The sequence below is a fragment of the Mesoplodon mirus genome, assembly GCF_964341445.2.
Source record: "Mesoplodon mirus genome assembly, chromosome: 2".
Classification (NCBI taxonomy): domain Eukaryota; kingdom Metazoa; phylum Chordata; class Mammalia; order Artiodactyla; family Ziphiidae; genus Mesoplodon; species Mesoplodon mirus.
This window is the reverse complement of record NC_138977.1, coordinates 118,432,765-118,451,795: the sequence shown is the minus strand read 5'-3', so window position 1 is coordinate 118,451,795 and position 19,031 is coordinate 118,432,765. Positions and strand designations below refer to the sequence as shown.

At 42.7% G+C, this 19,031-nt stretch overlaps 1 protein-coding gene across 3 annotated transcripts in view; it reads left to right on the top strand.

Annotated features, from left to right (window-relative positions):
* Positions 1-19,031, top strand: part of MAP3K21 (mitogen-activated protein kinase kinase kinase 21) — a 153,942-nt gene that overhangs the window by 27,255 nt on the left and 107,656 nt on the right. For 2 of the 3 annotated variants that reach the window (XR_014295532.1, XM_082638747.1), the window contains exons 5-9: positions 4,630-4,870; positions 12,423-12,545; positions 14,356-14,506; positions 14,867-14,964; positions 17,781-18,566. Coding sequence is in view for 2 of the 3 variants with exons in the window: in XM_082638747.1 (XP_082494873.1) it covers positions 4,630-4,870; positions 12,423-12,545; positions 14,356-14,506; positions 14,867-14,964; positions 17,781-18,566 (1,399 nt within the window). In the remaining variant the exon portion in view is untranslated. The remainder of the gene's footprint in view (positions 1-4,629; positions 4,871-12,422; positions 12,546-14,355; positions 14,507-14,866; positions 14,965-17,780; positions 18,567-19,031) is intronic. The other variant, XM_082638748.1, reaches the window with a different exon arrangement.

Sequence of the window (19,031 nt, the reverse complement as noted above, 5' to 3'; positions counted from 1 at the left end):
GAACTGTGTTTCAGGTTGTTTTCAGAACAACCAGAAGTAGGAGGACCTCTCGGCTGAATGCTCCAGGGATGAAGATCTATCTGGTCTCTGAGTCAACAACTTGCCAGCACTTGGAGCTGAGCCGGTGGTCCACAGCGCAGTGGACTCTGCTTCGGCTGTTCTGCTCCCTGCCCTCCAGGAATTCAGGCAGACCCCAGGGGTGACTGTATGGACGTCTACAAACCTATGGCCGGCCCTGCCCCCTCGTTATATTACGTCTTTAGTGGAGTGCCGGAATCTCCAGCAGTCTAGAGAAGTGGTTCAGACCGAGGGCTCCAGCCAGGCTGTCTTGTTGGGCTTGGGGCTCTGCCACTTGCTGATGAAGACCATTCTGCCAGCGCCTCCCACAGTGAAGTGTCGCAGAGATGCTGTCTCGGTCCCTCAGGGTTGTGTGGGCCTGCACGAGTGAGGCCCCCCCGGGGCTCAGAGCCTTTGTGCCACGTCACAGGTGCTAACAGTGCTAGCCTGACAGCAGAGGAAGCAGTGGCTTTGCTGGAAGCCGGGCAGGCTCCCGGCAGCACGGCCCTCCCCATCCCCGGCCCGGGCGTTTGGGAAACGGGGCTCTGAGCCGTAGTCATACTGGAAAAGGACTGAGCGCGTTACTTTTTAAATCCTGCGGTTCTTTGAAGGATTACTATCAGTGATATTATTCATATGCTTTTTAGATACTTTAATACATTTCGTTGACTTAAAATGACAGAGGAGGGCTTCCCTGGTGGCGCAGTGGTTGAGTCCGCCTGCCGATGCAGGGGACATGGGTTCATGCCCTGGTCCGGGAAGATCCCACATGCCGCGGAGCGGCTGGGCCCGTGAGCCATGGCCGCTGAGCCTGCGCGTCTGGAGCCTGTGCCCCGCAACGGGAGAGGCCACAACAGTGAGAGGCCCAAGTACCGCAAAAAAAAAAAAAAATGACAGAGGAAAGAGTCTGGTTTTTGTTTTGTTTTGTTTTTCTACACCTCCCCAAATGGTTTTCAGGAATTCTAAAATTAGATGTTTGATAACAGAAGTAAAAACATTTGGGAATGGGAGAGGACTTGGAGGAAGGATAAAACTTGAAACCACAGAATTTTAAGTGTGGAAGCAATGTTATTAATAACTATTATTATTTTAAACTCTTATTTTTAATTCTTGATAATTATTTATGAAACTGTAGGACAGAGGCACATTCAGTGAGTTAATTCTTATCATATGTGGTGTAAAAATCAAAAAAAGCATGCTTCAAGAATGAATGACTTGGGAACATATGTATCTGTATAGCTGATTCACTTTGTTATACAGCAGAAACTAACACGCCATTGTAAAGCAATTATACTCCAATAAAGATGTTAAAAAAAAAAAAGAATGGATGACTCCTCTTTCTCCATTTTGAAGTCTTAGAAGTAGTTTCTTTGTTGTTCTTTGGATTCACTTCCGTTCTAGTGGTATCTTTACTTTTTCTTTTTACGTGATTTCTGTGCAGTGCTTTTTGAAGTACAGCATTTATGGTATCTTGTGAGCCTTTGATTTACAATTAAAGAATATATAGGCCTTTCCCCCCCGCCCCAAGGTTTCTAATTGCATCTTTTTTGATTGGAGTCAAAAGCACAGTAGACGTGCTCTATCTCCCTTTCTTGTTCACTGATTGCTTAAGGTAGGAGGCGTCAGACTTGGAATTAATGGTCAGTGACTTGGCCGTGCTCTGTGTTATTCAGTAAACTGTAGCCTCCATAGATACCGGTTCCTCCCCAGATTCCTGGCTTCTTATCTCTGTGTGTCTGTCTCTGTGCACTGGGTGCGTGCACCTGTCTTTGAACCACTGTACGAAGGCCTGTCACTGTTAATGATTAACACCTACTGCCAGGAATTTGGATTTTCCATTATTAAGTGGCCTGTGCCGAGCAATTAAACACGTAGTACTTGAGGAGTGATCTCAGCGACCAAAAGAATGTTTTTGTGTGCTTCATAATTTCAAAGTATCCAAAGGGCTTCTAATACCCCAGCCTTTTTTTTTTTTTTACACACTTTTGAATGTTTTAAAATTCATTCAGAAGGAAGAGGACTTTGGCTGCTTTCTCTTTGATGATATTTTTTTCTCTTATGAAGTCTTAGGCAAGTGATTTTTTTTTTTTTTTAATTTATAAAGTCATTGCAAAGGGATTCACGTTTGGGTTTGGGACCTGGAATTGAAAATGGTTTCTTATGCAATTACTGTAGCAGTAGCAAAAAAAGCCTAAGTGAACTTACTGCCTTTATCTCTTCCTCATGCCATTTCATTTCACAATAGCTAATTGGATTGTTATCTACATGACTGAAAAGTAATATCTTAACAAAAGGGCAGACAGTAATGAGTTAGAAATTAGAAGCTGACTGGAAATGAGCCTCTGTCCCCAAATACACTGCAGTAAAATCTCCAATTTGGACAAACTGGTTGAAGAAAGCCACCGGTTACATAATGGATTCCAGAATTTTTTTTAACAGGTAACATTTTCTTTTTTTTCTTTTCAAGTAATAAATAGTCATTTATATCTGGCACAATGTAATGAAGAAATACTGTTCTCTATAAAAATCAGCTGATATTTATTAGCAGAAGTAATTTGAATATCAGTTGGTCTTAAGAAAATCATTTCTCCTGCCATTTTGTTTATGAAGTTTGTTCAGAAAAAATAAAGAATGTTTCAGAGGTGAATTTCGGTCCACTTTGGTAGTATTACCATAAGTTCAGAATTGGTTTGATCTGAATAGAGAACCTTTATTTTTAGGGCTCTCCTTTTCTTCTTGATATTATCATATTTGTCTGTGGGAGGATGGCCCTCCGCGTTTGTTTTCCTTTATGACTCCAGTCCCGTGGCCCAGCTCTCGTTCCTTCCATGAGCCTCTGTCTTGCACTGTTTCTTCACACATCAGTACTTTTCAGGTGGCCTCTGGAAAGCGACCTGCTTGTAATAAAGTGTGACATGTTCACACCATACTCATAGCTCTCAAAGCTCACAGCCCAAAGCTCCACCTGAGAAGGCGGAGTTTCTCACAAAGTTCTTGGCATTAGGATATCCTAAGATTAACTTTGTCTGGAGCAGTGGAACTAAAAGTTTGCACATGCCTTGCTTTCTATGGGAGTGCTTGATTTATGGCAGGCTAGTCTGGAAGAGAAAGCAGTTCAGCACAGAAAGGAATATTTATGTCTCTGGTAAAGGACGGAACACTTTACAGAAATGAAATAAGAATGCGGATGTAGATTAAAAACAATAGAGTTCTCAGTTTTACTACTGAATAAATTTTCTCTAATAGGAATAAAAGTATTCTTCATAGATTTTCTATTTCTTACAAGTTCAGTCATTCTAAAACCAAAACCGAGAGGAAGTTACATTTTAATCAGTCAGTATCACGACAGAGGGACTTTTGTTAGCTAATTCATGATATCTGTGTATAAAGTGACAGTTTCCATCCATCCGTGGGATCCTGATAAGTTCTCTGTGTACTGACTGTATTTTCCAGCAGCTTATCATTTTAGCGATGTTGCGTGTTCATTTCTGATGGGCCTTCACCTGACCCCTGCCACGTTCGCTTTGCTTTTCCCCTTAACCTCTCCACCACGGTGTGTTAATTCCCTAAGCAAATTCTTAAATACCCTAAGGAAAGACATCGGAACCGCCACAGTCTTTGTGACAAGAAGAACTATCCTTTAATTAGTCAAGCTTTCCCTTTTGGCTTTCATTTTAAATGGGACTTTCACATCGGTACTTGGTCGCTGTGTGTTGATGTACATCTTATGTGTCAGGTGATTGTACAAGCCAGAGATGATAACAAAGTGTGATGACTCTTTTCGGGCCATAAAACCAGAAGGGCCACAGACAGATGGGACCTGGGGCCCACAGCTTGACGCTCTTCACACCTGACATTGTGGCCAGGTGTCCTGTGTGCGCCCCTGTGGATGAGGTGCAGCCTGCCCGTGTCACAGGATGAGCCCGCTGTGCCTCAGCCTCAGGGGATGCTTATCTGCCTTCTTTTGAGTTGGGCTTGGAAAAAGGTGGGTAAAAATTTCATAAAGAACCTTCCGTGGGCTTCCCTGGTGGCGCAGTGGTTGAGAGTCCGCCTGCCGATGCAGGGGACACGGGTTCGTGCCCCGGTCCGGGAAGATCCCACATGCCGCGGAGCAGCTGTGCCCGTGAGCCATGGCCGCTGAGCCTGCGCATCCGGAGCCTGTGCTCCGCAACGGGAGAGGCCACAACAGTGAGAGGCCCAAGTACAAAAAAAAAAAAACAAAAAACTTAATAAAGAACCTTCCATGAAGAAGGGCAAATCTGAGAAACCACATGGTAAGACTCAAAACCTGCCACTTAATGATGCTCATGGCCCCTAATAAAACAGGAGCCATCAATTAAATAAGCCAATCTGCCCCCCGCCCCGCCCCCCTAAAAAAACACCCCCGAAACAAAAAAACCCTAGAAGGGCCAGAGGGAGCCTTGTGCGAGTGCGAGCCCCTGATGTGCTGAGGTCCAGCGCGGCCCGTCTTGGCTGCAGGGGGCGCGGTCCAGGGGACCTGCAGCGGGCGGGCGGTGGAGCTGCGTGGGACGCGGCAGCCCGAGGTGACGGTGACGCTGTCCCCTGCGGCAGGAGCTGCGGTCCCGGGAGGAAGAGCTGACGCGGGCCGCCCTGCAGCAGAAGTCACAGGAGGAGCTGCTCAGGCGGCGGGAACAGCAGCTGGCCGCGCGGGAGATCGACGTGCTGGAGCGCGAGCTCAACATCCTCATCTTCCAGCTGAGCCAGGAGAGGCCCAACGTCAAGAAGAGGAAGGGCAAGTTTAAGAGGAGCCGCCTAAAGCTCAAAGACGGGCGTCGGATCAGTTTACCTTCAGGTACGATCTTGTCCCCCTGTTCCCTAAGACCTGGGTGGTCATCCCTCCCACCCGCTTCTTTGTTTCATCAGAACTGGGGGAGTGAGATTTTAACGAATCTCATTCATCGAACGAATGAGATCTTCATCTCTTGCTTCAGTTTGTGGTCATAGTAATGACCCTAATGAGTTTTCACGGGTGAAACAGCCTAGGGAGGGAGTGCACAGCAGGCCACTGGGTGCTGCGAATCCCACCCCAAGCATCCTCTCCTGTTAGTGGGGACATTGATTTACTCCTTTGGAAATCAAAGCAGAATTAATTTCTCTTTAGCTGATTGCACTGAACCAGCATCACTGGGCATGGTGAAAATCCAGCACAGAACGATCTTACTCAAAACGTGTAAACAATTAAGAAACATGAAAACAGTGAAGAAATGATTTCTTTCACCCTACCCATGGCAAACTTCTTGTCTCTAATCGTAATAGCAAGAAAAGTGGAATAAATTAAAAGGTACAAGTGCAAGGTCAATTAGCAGCAAAGAGCTGATTATTTATCTATGTATTTAACATTATACAACAGTTAGGATTTCATTTTATTTGGGGGGGAAAAGTCCAATTGAACATTTAACTTAAAACAATCTTAGTACCTAATTTTTTAACCAGATCAAAGTTTTGAACCTAAAGAACAGAGGTATATTTTAAAATTGTAATTTAAGCCAACTTTTCATTAGTCATCACAACAGTTTAGCTACAATTAACCTTTTAAAATCTGAACATACTTAGGTTTTGTTACTAAGTTATTGCTTCCACAAGGATCGCGGGACTGTGATCTGGGGCACTAAGGTTGCTATTCACACCCTCAGCAAAGTGTATCTAGTGCCTCGGTTACACGCCCACTTTCATCTGAGGGTTCAAAATTGTTGAGGTATGAGAACAAACCAGTAATTCTAGGGAAACTTTTAAAAATATTTTTAAACCATTGTGACAATAACATAGAAGGAATACGTGTTAGGAGAAACTAAACAATACAAAAGAGCAAACATAGGTTAGTTCACGAAATTAAGTTATTTAATGTTATGTGTTACACTTTGCTTAAGGGGACACCAGATGTCTGCCTGTGTTTTGCAGTTCTTTCTAACAGGGAAGGACGGTGACAGAACTGAGATCTGGCTGCACCTGTATAGAATGTGCAATAAGGTCTATGTATCTGTTTCTACCTCTCTCTGTGTCTCTCTCTATATGTATTACATCTTAGAGTGCTCTTCGTGGATTCTAGTGTTTTCCTGAGATGTTTGATAATGGTGTGGAAATTTGACTTAAATAACAGTAACAACAGTTTTGTTTTATATAAAGTATGTATAAATTGTCTTGTAAAAATACTTACTGCAAAATCCTAGAAGCCTCGCAGCATACTGTGATCTTTTAGGTTATGGCAGAAGTCCTCAACTGATCAGAAAATTGCTGGAATGGAGTAGCCAGGAGTACACAGTATACATTATTGATTATGTGTTTTGATGAGGTGAGAACAGGCAATGGGTCCTTAATTCATTTTACCTTCGCCCTCTCTGGGAACAAAAAAGGTGCTTTTCCAGGTTCTTTTCTAATATTTGCTTTTAGCCAAAGTGTAACTTGAAGGACCATTCACTGGACTGTCTGATATGTCAGACATAATTTAAAATATTTTCTTTATGACGAGGCTTTTGCTTTCAATATAGACGATAGAAAAATTCAGAGAGGCACTCAGTGTGAGTTTTCTTCTCCAGTCCTGAGCTGTATCAGCATTCTTCTCTCTGCATTGTGACTATGTTACCATAATTAATATTTATTGATTTCCTTGTAAAGCTTTGAATGGGGGAGCTAATTAGAAACTGATGGAAAATAAACTTGGGGGAAACAATGAAATCATTCCAGTGATTCTTTAATCTTCATGGGAGAGTGATTAAATAAAATATCTCAGGATTCCCGAGGTTCTTCTTCTCAAATGTTGCTTGGCTAATACCTTGCATTTATTCAGCACAAATTGAATATATTTTACTATTTTTGCTAGATTTATATTATTCCTGGATTTTACTATTTGCCTTTTCTATTTCTGAGAATAGAGGGGTCCTTTTAGTTACACATTACTTTACCTTGTGCCACTTAAAAAAAGATTCTAGTTAAAACATAACCCATAAAAGCTACTAATCCTGATCCATTTTGAAGGAATGAAATGTAGCTTCTATAATTTAGGATGGCATTTACCTCTTCTGCCCACAAGATGGTGCTACATTGTTGTGACACTGGTACCGTTAGGGAAACTAGTTTTCTCATTCGAATCCCCCAGCTCTACACTCCCCTCTCCACACACACACATACACACACATACACACCCACGGGTTACTTGCCCAACATCCCAAAGTAGGACACACATCCAAAAATCCAAACAAAAGAATGATAACTATAAAGATAATTATTTTTCTCCTTCAGGAATCTTGCTCAGTAGAGAAAGCAATTATTTGTACCTTATTAAGTTCATGGGAGTTAGCTGATTCTGATATTATCATCTGTTAGAAAATTCTTTGAGGTACCAGATTTTAGTACTATTTAATGGTACATTTTTAAGGAAGAAACGGCTGATAGGTGATAGATTGAAGGGTGGTGATACTTTCCTTTCAGCACGCCAAATTACTTGAACCCCTTATGCAGGGTTTTCTCCATGTGTAACTAGCTTAAAGAATTTCTCAGAAACATATTTGAGACTCCTACAAACTGGTTCTTAATATTTATGCCTGTGGATCTTTCAAAAATTTGATATTAAATGTGAATAATTATCTAATTATTTTAATTTTGTTCTTCAGAATCACTGATGGTAGCTTTGAATCTTATGGCTATTTATAGCTATGGTGACTTACTGCCAGAAAACTCAAATGTAATTATTCCTGCTGGCAATCCTGCATAGCTAGTGAATAAGGAAGATAAATGCTTATAAAATGAGACAGCATAATCTAAGAGTTTGTAAATTATATTTTGTGCATTCTTGGAATTTGTAGAACGAAAAAGAACGATCATGGCAGATATTTTTATATTGTTACCACTTTGTATCACTCCTGCTGTATTATGTTTATTCTGAACCAAAGTTGTGTTTTTAGAACATATAAAACAGGTCAAAGAGGTTTTGAAGCTTTCAGAAGTCGGCGTGTCTCTAAAGCCGTGCTATTCTCACTTCAGCCATTTCAGAAGTGCCAGAGTCCTGCCTGGCATGCATGAGTGTGAGTGAGTGTGTGTACGCCCATAGGGAGAGAAGGCAAAAGCTCCACCAGGACTCTTCAAAGAATACTGCAACTTCTACTGTAAATATGATGATTCCCACTGAGCCGTGTCAGTGTCCTTAATGAAACATAAATATTGCCAGGGGAAATAAAAGCACAGGTTTACTCAAAAGCCTGTGGCCTACACGATAACCTGCCATGAGCAGATACCTTGAGAACACATCTAGCAAGCAGTCCAGAGAAAAGCTGGACATTGGCCAGGGCCCCTTAACAGTTCAGCCCAAGTTTTCCTAAATGTGTAACTAGGACAGAGTCAACCTTTCCCCATTTCATAGGGACAAGGATGTTTATCATTAAGAATATTTTATTTATGTTTAAAGCACAGAGCACCTTTCTTCCCCTGAGTGAAAGTATTTAGATTTTTTCAGAAGACCAGAAACAGTCCAAATCTTAGGGATTGTTGAAGTCCAGTCTTGTGCCTTTGTAACTCGCCCTTGGCCTTAAAACCTTCCATGCTGTTTCCCTGACCTGTGCCTGGCATCTCTTCTCCCATCATTTGTTCCCCATGGTTTGCCATTCAGATGCCGTGGGCTGATTCTGTGCTCTAGTGCTGAGGCCTGCAAGAGCAGCCTGCCTTCTGCTCTGGGCTGGAGGCCCATCCATAGTGTGCGGACAAACCACAGGGCTAGTTGAACCTTTATAACGCACTTTAGTCTAAATTGTTTCATATCTTTGGATAAGAATATCTCTTCCTACCTACTTCCCCTCCCCCCAGTTCAGTTAGTCATCTGCCCTGATGAACTGCTTTCTTGCATCCAATCTTTCCTTTCCTTAACTGCTCTGCCCAGTCAAGTCTTTCTTGCTCACATAGATGGTAGATGGACAAAGCCTCCCATCTGGCACGTCATTTCCATTCGCTTTGTCTTCACAACATGATCTCTGCCCCTGTGTTACTTGTAATCTTTTTTTTTAATTGGAGTATAGCTGCTTTACAATGTTGTGTTAGTTTCTACTGTACAGCAAAGTGAATCAGCTATACGTATACGTATATCCCCTCTTTTTTGGATTTCCTTCCATGTAGGTCACCGCAGAGCATTGAATAGAGTTCCCTGTGCTATACAGTAGGTTCTCATTAGTTATCTATTTTATACATAGTATCAGTAGTGTATATATTGTCAATCCCCATCTCTCAATTCATCCCACCCCTCCCCCCTTGGTATCCATACATTTGTTTTCTATGTCTGTGTCTCTATTTCTGCTTTTCAAATAGGATCACCTATACCATTTTTTTAGATTCCACATATATGGGCATATACCCAGAGAAAACCGTAATTCAAAAAGACACATGCACCCCAATGTTCACAGCACTATTTCCAATAACCAGGACATGGAAACAACCTAAGCATCTCTCAACAGAGGAATGGATAAAGAAGATGTGGCACAGATATATACAATGGAATATTACTCAGCCATAAAAAGGAACAAAATTGGGTCATTTGCAGAGATTTGTAGAGATGTGGATGGACCTAGAGTCTGTCATACAGAGTGAAGTAAGTCAGAAAGAGAAAAACAAATACCGTATACTAACGCATATATGTTACTTTTAATCTTAAACAGAGAAGACATTGATTTAGCAAAGATTTGCTACGCACCTTTCCTGTGCACATTTGGGGGTGGTCACAGTGATGGCAGCTGACTCCTTCCCCCCAACATAGAGAGCTTACATTGTATTGGGGGCAGCCTTAAGCTAATAATTAAACAAATGCTTATTTTTTTGCTATAATTATTAACTACTGTGAAGGAAAAGTCATATGACAGTGATTAGTAGAGAGATGTCTCCTGGTCTAAGGAGATCACAGACAGCTTCCTCACAAAGAAACATTTAAATGGAGACTCGAAGTAGGAATTTACCGAACACGAGGGGAACAGGCAGGGAACACCTGCGAAGAAACTTGGGTTTCTTCCAGGAATTGAAAAAAGACCAGTGTGGCTTGACTCTGCCCCCTGGGCCAAATCCAGCCTCCCGCCTGTTTTGTATAGCTCACAAGCTAAGAACATTTAAATACTAGAAAAAACGATTTTCTGACACATGAACATTGCAGGAAAGGTAAACTGCAGCGTCCATAATAGAGTCACATTAGAACACACGCATTTATGTGTTTGTGGGAGTGCTTTCTCGCTCCATCAGACCATATGGCTCATAGAAACTAAAATATTTACTGTGTGGCACTGCTTAAGAAAAGTTTGCTGAGCCCTGGTGTAGACCACGGCGAGTGATGGGAAAGCAGGGCACAGTGAGGCTAGGGTGACACACGGAGCCTGATTTGCAGGGGACTGGAGAGGATGTTAGGATTTTGACCTGTAACTTTTAAGAATGATGAAAAGCCTTTGAGGAATTTTAATCAGGGGAATGATAGTCAGCCATGCATTTTAAAAAAGACATCTGCCTGCTGTGAGGTAGACCAGAGGGGCCAAACAGAGATGCTGAAAGATCGATCAAGGGATTGTAATAGCCTCGGCATGAAATGATGGTGGCAGCGGAAATGGAGAGAACAGAAAGCATCACTAATGTGCGTTGAGCATTTATTATGTCCTGAGCCCTGTACTTAAGTATTTTCTGTATTTATTTGTATTTAATTTTTCCTAACTGTCCTATGAAATAGGAATAATTATGTTTTCCATTTTGTCAGTGAAGGTGCTGTGACTTAAAAGAGATTAAGTTACTTTCCCAAAATTCATATGGCTAGTAAGTGATAAGCTGGGATTCATTCACATCTGGAGTTTGCTGATTCCAGAACCTAGAATATAAATTTCTCAACTATAACTCTAAGAAGAATACATAACAGAGTTTTACAAGATATTTTGTGTTTGACTGGATATGGAGGGTCAGGGAGAACACAATATCAAGAAAAGTTTCAAATTTCTAGCAGGAGTAATTGGATAGATGTCTTGCCTACCAAATTCGAACTCCTCATTTCAAATACCAGGTGGTTCTTTAAAGTTCTTTAATTTTCAAACAGGCAAATTATAGCTGTCTTGCATATGTGAAATGAACATGTGTCAGTGATTTTATTCAACTTATTAATTAATGAGGGAACCAGTTAAAATTGGTTCACATGAGAATTTGAGGACCTAAGTGTTTATGGTCAATTTAGTAAAGAAATGTTAGGATTAGATTGCTAGGCTAAATACAAACCCAATATGGCAGTAAATCATAACCTTTGGGATTTTCTTTTACACCAGACAGCAGCCATTTGCATCATCACCAGGCAAAATCTACCAGTTAACCTCTGCTCCTACTGAGTTGTAAAAATAGCCCAGTCAATAGAAAATCAGTCAGAGGTTAAGGTCAGCACTGCACTGAAAGAACATCCAGTAATTTCTTTTACCTGCTTCTAAGTTTCTGATAATTTTTCTGGCAGTTTACAGAGTTTTCCCAAACACCCTCCTCTTTCCTCTGGTAATATGACTTTTCTTCCGTATATTCCCATAGTTCTTGGCATATCTCTGACATGACAGCTACCCTATATTACAGTTAGGTAATAGTAACCATCATTTGTACGTACCTTGACCACAAAACGCTTTCCACTGCAGGCAAGGGGGAGTTTCTCTTGACCCTGGCTGGGTCTGAAAATTAAACCGACACAAGCCAGATCCACAGGGGAAGAGCATAAAAATGTACTTAATGTAAGTTTCTGTGACATGGGAGCCTGCATCAGGAAAGGAAGACCCAAAGAAACAGACCTGAATGTTGAGGAAGGTTGATGAAGAGTGGATGGTCATGTGGAAATGTGACAGGCTAAGTAGTAAACATTGGGGTAGCATGTCCGGAGCCCCGCATAAAGTCCGCTTTCCATTCTAATCACCACGGCAGCCCTGGGAGGTGTCTGCTGTTCTAGCCAACAACCACAGGGACCAGCGCCGAGAGGCTCCTGACTAGTTTGGGGTCTGTAGTCTGTTAGTGACAGAACCAGGATTCATGTAAACCCAGGGTGTCTCCCACCTCGATTTTGTTTTCAACTCTATCAGACTGAATGAAGGTAACTCTTTGTCCCCGGAAGACCGTGAGTTCTGCAATACGCAGTAATAGTTTATTTCCTTGTGAGCATGTGTCTCTCACCGTGCGTCATGACTCTGAGTCATTGTTTACGGACATGAGCCCTGAATGGAAGATAAGTAAGAAACTAGAAACAGACTCTGAGATACACCACATTCTTACTGTCTGGCAGTTCCTGCTTTTATTGCCATGTGCGAAAGCTGGGGCTATGGGAATAACCTAAAACCATGGACTCTCAGTTCTCATTTTTTTTTTCCCATATCTGACAGATTTCCAGCACAAAATAACTGTGCAGGCCTCCCCCAACTTGGACAAACGGAGGAGCCTGAATAGCAGCAGCTTCAGTACACCGAGCAGCCCCACGGTGATCCCCCGACTCCGGGCAATACAGCGTGAGCTTTCTTCCCCACGGGGGGCTTCTGGGCGGCTTTCTGTCACTAACTGACTTGGATCCAACTTAAGCAGACATCCATAGCCGGTTCTAACCCTGTGATATTTAGGAGGTGTCAGAACTATTTGGAAAGCAAGATCTGGTCTTATCTTTCTTATTCTCATTTTCTTGTTCTCACAATAAATGATGTTTAGATTCCACACAATCGGTGATGTGACCAGGCCACAGAGTAGAAAGTGAAATAGTATCGTGAGCCATTTTGTTAAACGCCGGCCTGCAACATTTGCATGACCTAGTTATATCAGTAGCCTCCTTATGGATATGTTGAAAGCTGAAATCAGGAATTCAAGGTTACTTCCATTCGTTTCATTGTTTTGTAAGGAAAAAAATATTTTGCTTTTTTTTTTTTTTTTTTTTTTGCGGTTCGCAGGCCTCTCACTGTTGTGGCCTCTCCCGTTGCGGAGCACAGGCTCCGGACGCGCAGTCTCAGCGGCCATGGCTCACGGGCCCAGCCGCTCCGCGGCATGTGGGATCTTCCCGGACCGGTGCACGAACCCACGTCCCCTGCATCGGCAGGCGGACTCTCAACCACTGCGCCACCAGGGAAGCCCTCGAATTTTGAATTTTGATCTTCTCCTGGGCAGTGATACTGGGTACCATCCGCCCAGCGCCATCACAAGGGTGAACAACCCATACACTCAAAACCACTCTGTACCCACATAAGCACTCTGTTTTTCACTCTCAGTACAGCATTCAGTAAGTCACATGAGACATTTGACTTTATTATAAAATAGGCTTTGCATTAGATGATTTTGCCCAACTGCAGACTAGTGTAAGTGTTCTGAGCACATTCAAGGTGGGCAGGGCTAAGCCATGATGTTTCGTAGGTGAGGTGTATCAAACACGTTTTCACCTTATGATATTTTTAACTTAGGATGGGTTATTGGATGTAACCCCATCATAAGTCGGGGAAGATCTGTTCTTCAAAATACCACTTAGTATTTTGGTTTTAGAGTGTTCAGCCTGGTGGAAAAAATAAATATACTGATTCATCTGGCATCCTCACACTGTGAGAGTTTCAATTAGACCCAAAGCAGATATTTTTACCCCCTGTGTAGATATGTCATAATGTTTTCAGAACCTCTGGTGTGTGACGGGGTTGTTTTCTAAGTGTGTAGTAATAACAGCCACTCTCCCAGTGATTCCCAAGCCAACTGTCAGTGCACAGAGAGGCTGGGGGGGTGGTATATACGTGTGTCAGCAACATGTGGGTGTTAGATGTGAGTGTAAACCGCCCGAGAGGGGATGAAATATGGCAAGATGTGGGGAAACTTACGTACATTCAGATTTTTAAAGGTAATTGAAGCCAAACAGTTGTGATGACTAATGAAAAACTGGCTTAAATTACAATTTTACAATATACCTTTGTTCCTTAGGTTCAAAACTTTGATTTGGTTACAAAATTAAGTACTAAGTTTGTTTTCAGTTAACTGTTTACTTTGACCTTTTTTCCCCAAAATAAAATGAAATCCTAACTGTTGCATAATGTTAAATATATAGATAAATAAACAATCAACTCTTTATGGCTAATTTACCTCTAATTTGTATCTTTTAATTTAGTTCACTTTTCTTGCTGTTATGATTAGAGATAGAACTTTGCCAGCGGTAGGGTGAAAGAAATAATTTCTTCATTGTTTTCATGTTTCTCAATTGTTTACATGTTTTGACTAAGATAGTTTTACAACTGATTTGATTCATTTTAACTTAACAGTTTTTTAATTGGTTAATGAGCGATGATGCTCTCTGTTTAGTGACCTCAGATGAAAGCAATAAAACTTGGGGCAGGAGCACGGTCTGTCGACAAGAAGAATTTGAAGATGTAAAAAGGAATTTCAAGAAAAAGGGTTGTACCTGGGGTCCAAATTCCATTCAAATGAAAGAAAGAACTGACTGCAAAGAAAGGTACTTGTGTGACATCTGGTGGCATCCCAGTGTGTACTGTGATAAATAGCAGTGCCTTTTAAATATTGCACTGGCCAGACCTAACTTTTAAAAAGCAATTAGAGTAATACAGAGATACCTGAATATAATTTAATTTCTAGAATGGGTTTATCCTACTAAATCAACTATTATTTAGTTAATCAATTAAAAAGATTCTCTCTCTCATGTTAAGGTTTTATCTGTACTTTCTTAGCTCTTCAAAACATAGAGGCCAATATGTTCTCTTTACTACCTAAAAATATTGTTAGCGTGTATCCGCCAAAACCTAATTTGTGTGTCATATGGTTCTATTGTATCAAAATAAACATTTTTCTCTTGTAGAATAAGACCTCTCTCAGATGGCAACAGTCCTTGGTCAACCATCTTAATAAAAAATCAGAAAACCATGCCGCTGGCTTCATTATTTGTGGACCAGTCAGGTAAATGTGCTTCAGGAAATAGAATTTGTTTGAGTTAGACTGAGCCTCTGAGAGTTCTAGAAGTGACGTGGGAAAGGTTAGCAGAATCACGTATACTGAGTAGTAGCAGTGGCTACAGTAAGCTCAAAAGTTATCTTCTGTCCTGTCAGTCTTCGTGGCGGAAAGTAATTAGGCTCCACATTGTTTGTTAGGAATTTGTAACTCTTATTCTTCACCAGAAAAATTAGCATAATTTATTATATAGAACCAAATTACTGTAGTATAGGAAATAGTAAATATGAAAATGTAGGCGCCCTGAAATTCTGCTGAGATTATATTCCCACCCCACGACCTGATGAAATATTGTCAAGCGGGTTAGTTGTGGAAAACTACTGCTGGAGAGTATTACACTGGCATCTCTAGTTTAAATGAATCATCATTGCTTTCAGTGTTCAGTATTCCTATTCAATATTCAGATATTAAAAGGTTGAAGAGATTTGGAAGTTGCTGGAAATTTTCAATGATGGCTAACTCTGAAGAAAAGCAAATTGGTCTTTATCCTTGACAATTTAAGACAGCCCTTTGGTACTGTGGTCAAATTAGAGATGTTTTAGCAAAACACAGTATAAACTTCTTGAATTTATGATCAGTGCTATGCTCAGTTTTACAAGCACCTTATCACCTACTGCCCATGTTTAGTTTTCTTCTTCTGTGTTCATCACAAGTGTGTGGTTTCAGCATAAATATCTCCATAAATACTTCCAGGTAAACACAAGGCAGGTGCTGTGTAATCCCTCGGTAGATGCTTTCTGATGTCAGATTCATTACTGTATTCTGACTCTTTCTCGCCTGTAACGGCAAGAGGGTCTCTCATTATATACTACGATTCATCATCAGATGGCGTTTGAGGACTAATGAAGAACAGTTAATAGTAATAAAACCGTTAATTCTATAGTACAAGTTTCATTATTTGTGACTGTTGAAAAAAAGTCTTCTTGCTTTTTTTCCCTGAGTTTTTTAAATTCTTTCTTAGAATATTTTGATCCTATGAATAACTCCTCCACAGGACAGTTGGAGGAAATAAAAGGATGTATTTGGCTGACTCAGCTGGGTCTCCATTAAGTTAACCCTGTAGTTCATTAGAAGGATCCCTGAGCAAAAGGTTTACACAGTCTGTCCTGCCTGAAGGTCCCCCTCCCACCTTCCATCTGTGGGGCCTCATCCTTCTAAGTGTTTCTGTCTCAGCCCAAGCGTTTCTTAAAAACCTCCCCTGACCGCCTTAGCTGCAATGGTGTCTCACCCCATCCCTGTATCTCAGTACCCAGTTTTACTTACGCATCGCTCTTCCCTGAAATCCTTCTTGGACTGCATGGACACCCGTAGTGTGTGTGTTCTTTGTCACGCCAAATTAGAATGTCAACTCCTCGAAGGCAAAGATTTTATCTGGTTTGTTCACCACTCTGCTCCCAGGGCCTGGTGCATAGCAAGTCTTCAGTATCTCCTGACTGCCTAAGTGAATCCTAAAAGGACAGTTTGATCTTATGTAGATATTGATTATATTCACCTTGGTTTGGGGGCTGCGAATGCATGCCGTCAGTCATAGAAAGACTAGGAAAGATTGTGATGGATCCATGTAGATTCATGACAGCTCAGGAGGAAAGTGTGGGAAAGGAAGTGCTCAGTATGCTTCGAAACCTATGGCTTTTACTTGTCAACAGCATTTACCCTCTTTTTTTAAAAAATGATGGCTTACCGTGCATTCAACCCATCAAAGCGCAATTCGTGCCTACTTGATGAAGGCACTATTTGGGGAAGACCCCTCACAAGATGAAACCTGCAGGGATGCTCACAGCCAGCTGTGACCTGAAAGTAGAAAAAGGAGGAAACCGAATGACACCAGAGAGGCTTCAATGGAACCAAGATCACATGTGGGAAGAAGGGCAGTGTCAGGCCATCTTAGGGCCAGGCAGGATTTTGAGATAGAATTGTCTGAGGGAAATGGGACAGTGGGAGAAGGACACGGGGAGAAAGATAGCAGAGGAAGATACTGGGCTTCAAGGGAGAAAAGCTGGGAAGAGCACGGGCTTGTTGGGAGAAAAGCTGGCATACGGCTGGTCTAGCGAACCGAGCACATTTTAGGTGCAGCGAACACAAGGCTGAAGAAATCATGGGTGGCTCTGTCGGGGATGCTCTGGACACCAGATGAGGGAGTTCGTCATTTCAGTCGCTCATGGTTAAGCCCTAAGTGATAAGAATTATAGCTTCCTCTCCAGTAGCAGAATATGTTACCCTTTGGGGCTCTGACCTCTAGAGAATCTTCTTCTGATGCGGGCCTCCTACACTTTAACGGCATGGCAGCTTGTTGAAACAGGCTGCTGGGCACCACCACAGTCTGAAGTGTGCCAAGAATTCACTGCTCTACGCAGGATGGTTCCTGTAGCAACGGGGCGTGGCCCAGTTACCTAGGTCACGCACAAGGGCACCTTTTGTCTGACGTGTCCTCCTGCTGCTGTCTGTGCATGTGCATTTCTGTATCTTGATGACTTTGTTTCTATAGAAGTTTCTGTTTTCTATGCCAGTGAAGATCCACTTCCTGAAGGACAGGAAACAGCAGAGGACTTGCTCACCTGTTCCTATGCAGGGAGCTGAGTCATTGCACCCTGGACGCCCCTTCCTTAGGGTCCTCCTGGACGAACCATTTGCTGAACTGCAAAGGACTCCATGTATTTTGATTTAGAATATGTATTTATTAGATTTCAGCCTTGTTTTACAGTATAGCTTGCATGGTTTTTACAGTAAAATGGTACTAGCCTGTGTGTATTTATACTTCTGTGTAGGTGCATGTGAAGAGCCACAGCTTGCCCCAGACGGATTGGAACACAGAAAACCAAAGCAGATAAAATCACCGAGTCAAGCGTACATTGATCTACCTCTTTGGAAAGATGGCCAGAGAGAGAATCTGGTGGAACCTGAAAGCTGGGAGGAGAGAACCCCGGTGAGCCCTGCCACCAACATTCCTCAGGGGACCCCTCCGAACAGTCTGAGCAGATCCCCCCAGAGGAAGAAGACGGAGTCTGCTCTGTATGGCTGCACCGTGCTGCTGGCGTCGGTGGCTCTAGGCCTGGACATCAGAGAGCTCACGAAAGCACAGGCTGCTGAAGACCCGTTGCCCAAGGAAGAAAGGAAGAAACGTGAGGGCATCTTTCAGCGGGCGCCTAAGTCCCGAAGCAGTACCAGCTCCGCCACTAGGCTGCCAGCCGCAGGCGAGGGGGCCAGCAGCCCATCCCCACTCCCTCCGTCCAGCGCCGCGAACCTCCTATCCATGCCTTCTCTCTCCACCAAGTGCCTGCTGCAGACTGACGGTGAAGATTCCTTCGAGAGCAGCACACACATCCCTTGTGACCCCAAGGTGCCCATTCCAGATCCTTGCCCTGCCTTTGGAAGGAGGGATCAGGAGCCAACCCCCGTGCCAGGACTGGAGACCCATCGTGGTGTGTGGGGAAACCTGTCTCCTTCCTTCACAGTTCCAGCACGTGCAGACGCATCTTACGCTGCTTCTTCAAAAGAAAGAGCAGCACATCACCGACGGACTGTGTCTGATGGAAGTGCTTCTCAGCCCCCAGGTAGGCTGCATTCTTAGGTGAATGTACCAAACACCACTGTAGAGGATAGACTGTAAAATTGTATGGCTCTCTGATTTTATCTTTTCCAAGCGATTACATTTACAAATTTGTTTTCACATAAATCTTTGAATTTTACCCTACTCTTTTGTTTGACTTTTATCATTTGGATCCTTGGAAGAGTATAGTTAAATGTCAGTAACTTAAATACATAATAGCGTATTAAAACAGAAAGAGGGGCTTCCCTGGTGGCACAGTGGTTGAGAGTCCGCCTGCCGATGCAGGGGACGCAGGTTCGTGCCCCAGTCCGGGAAGATCCCACATGCCGCGAAGCGGCTGGACCCGTGAGCCATGGCCGCTGAGCCTGCGCGTCCGGAGCCTGTGCTCCGCAATGGGAGAGGCCACAGCAGTGAGAGCCCTGCATACTGCAAAAAAAACCAAAAACAGAGCACATGGAGAATAACTGCC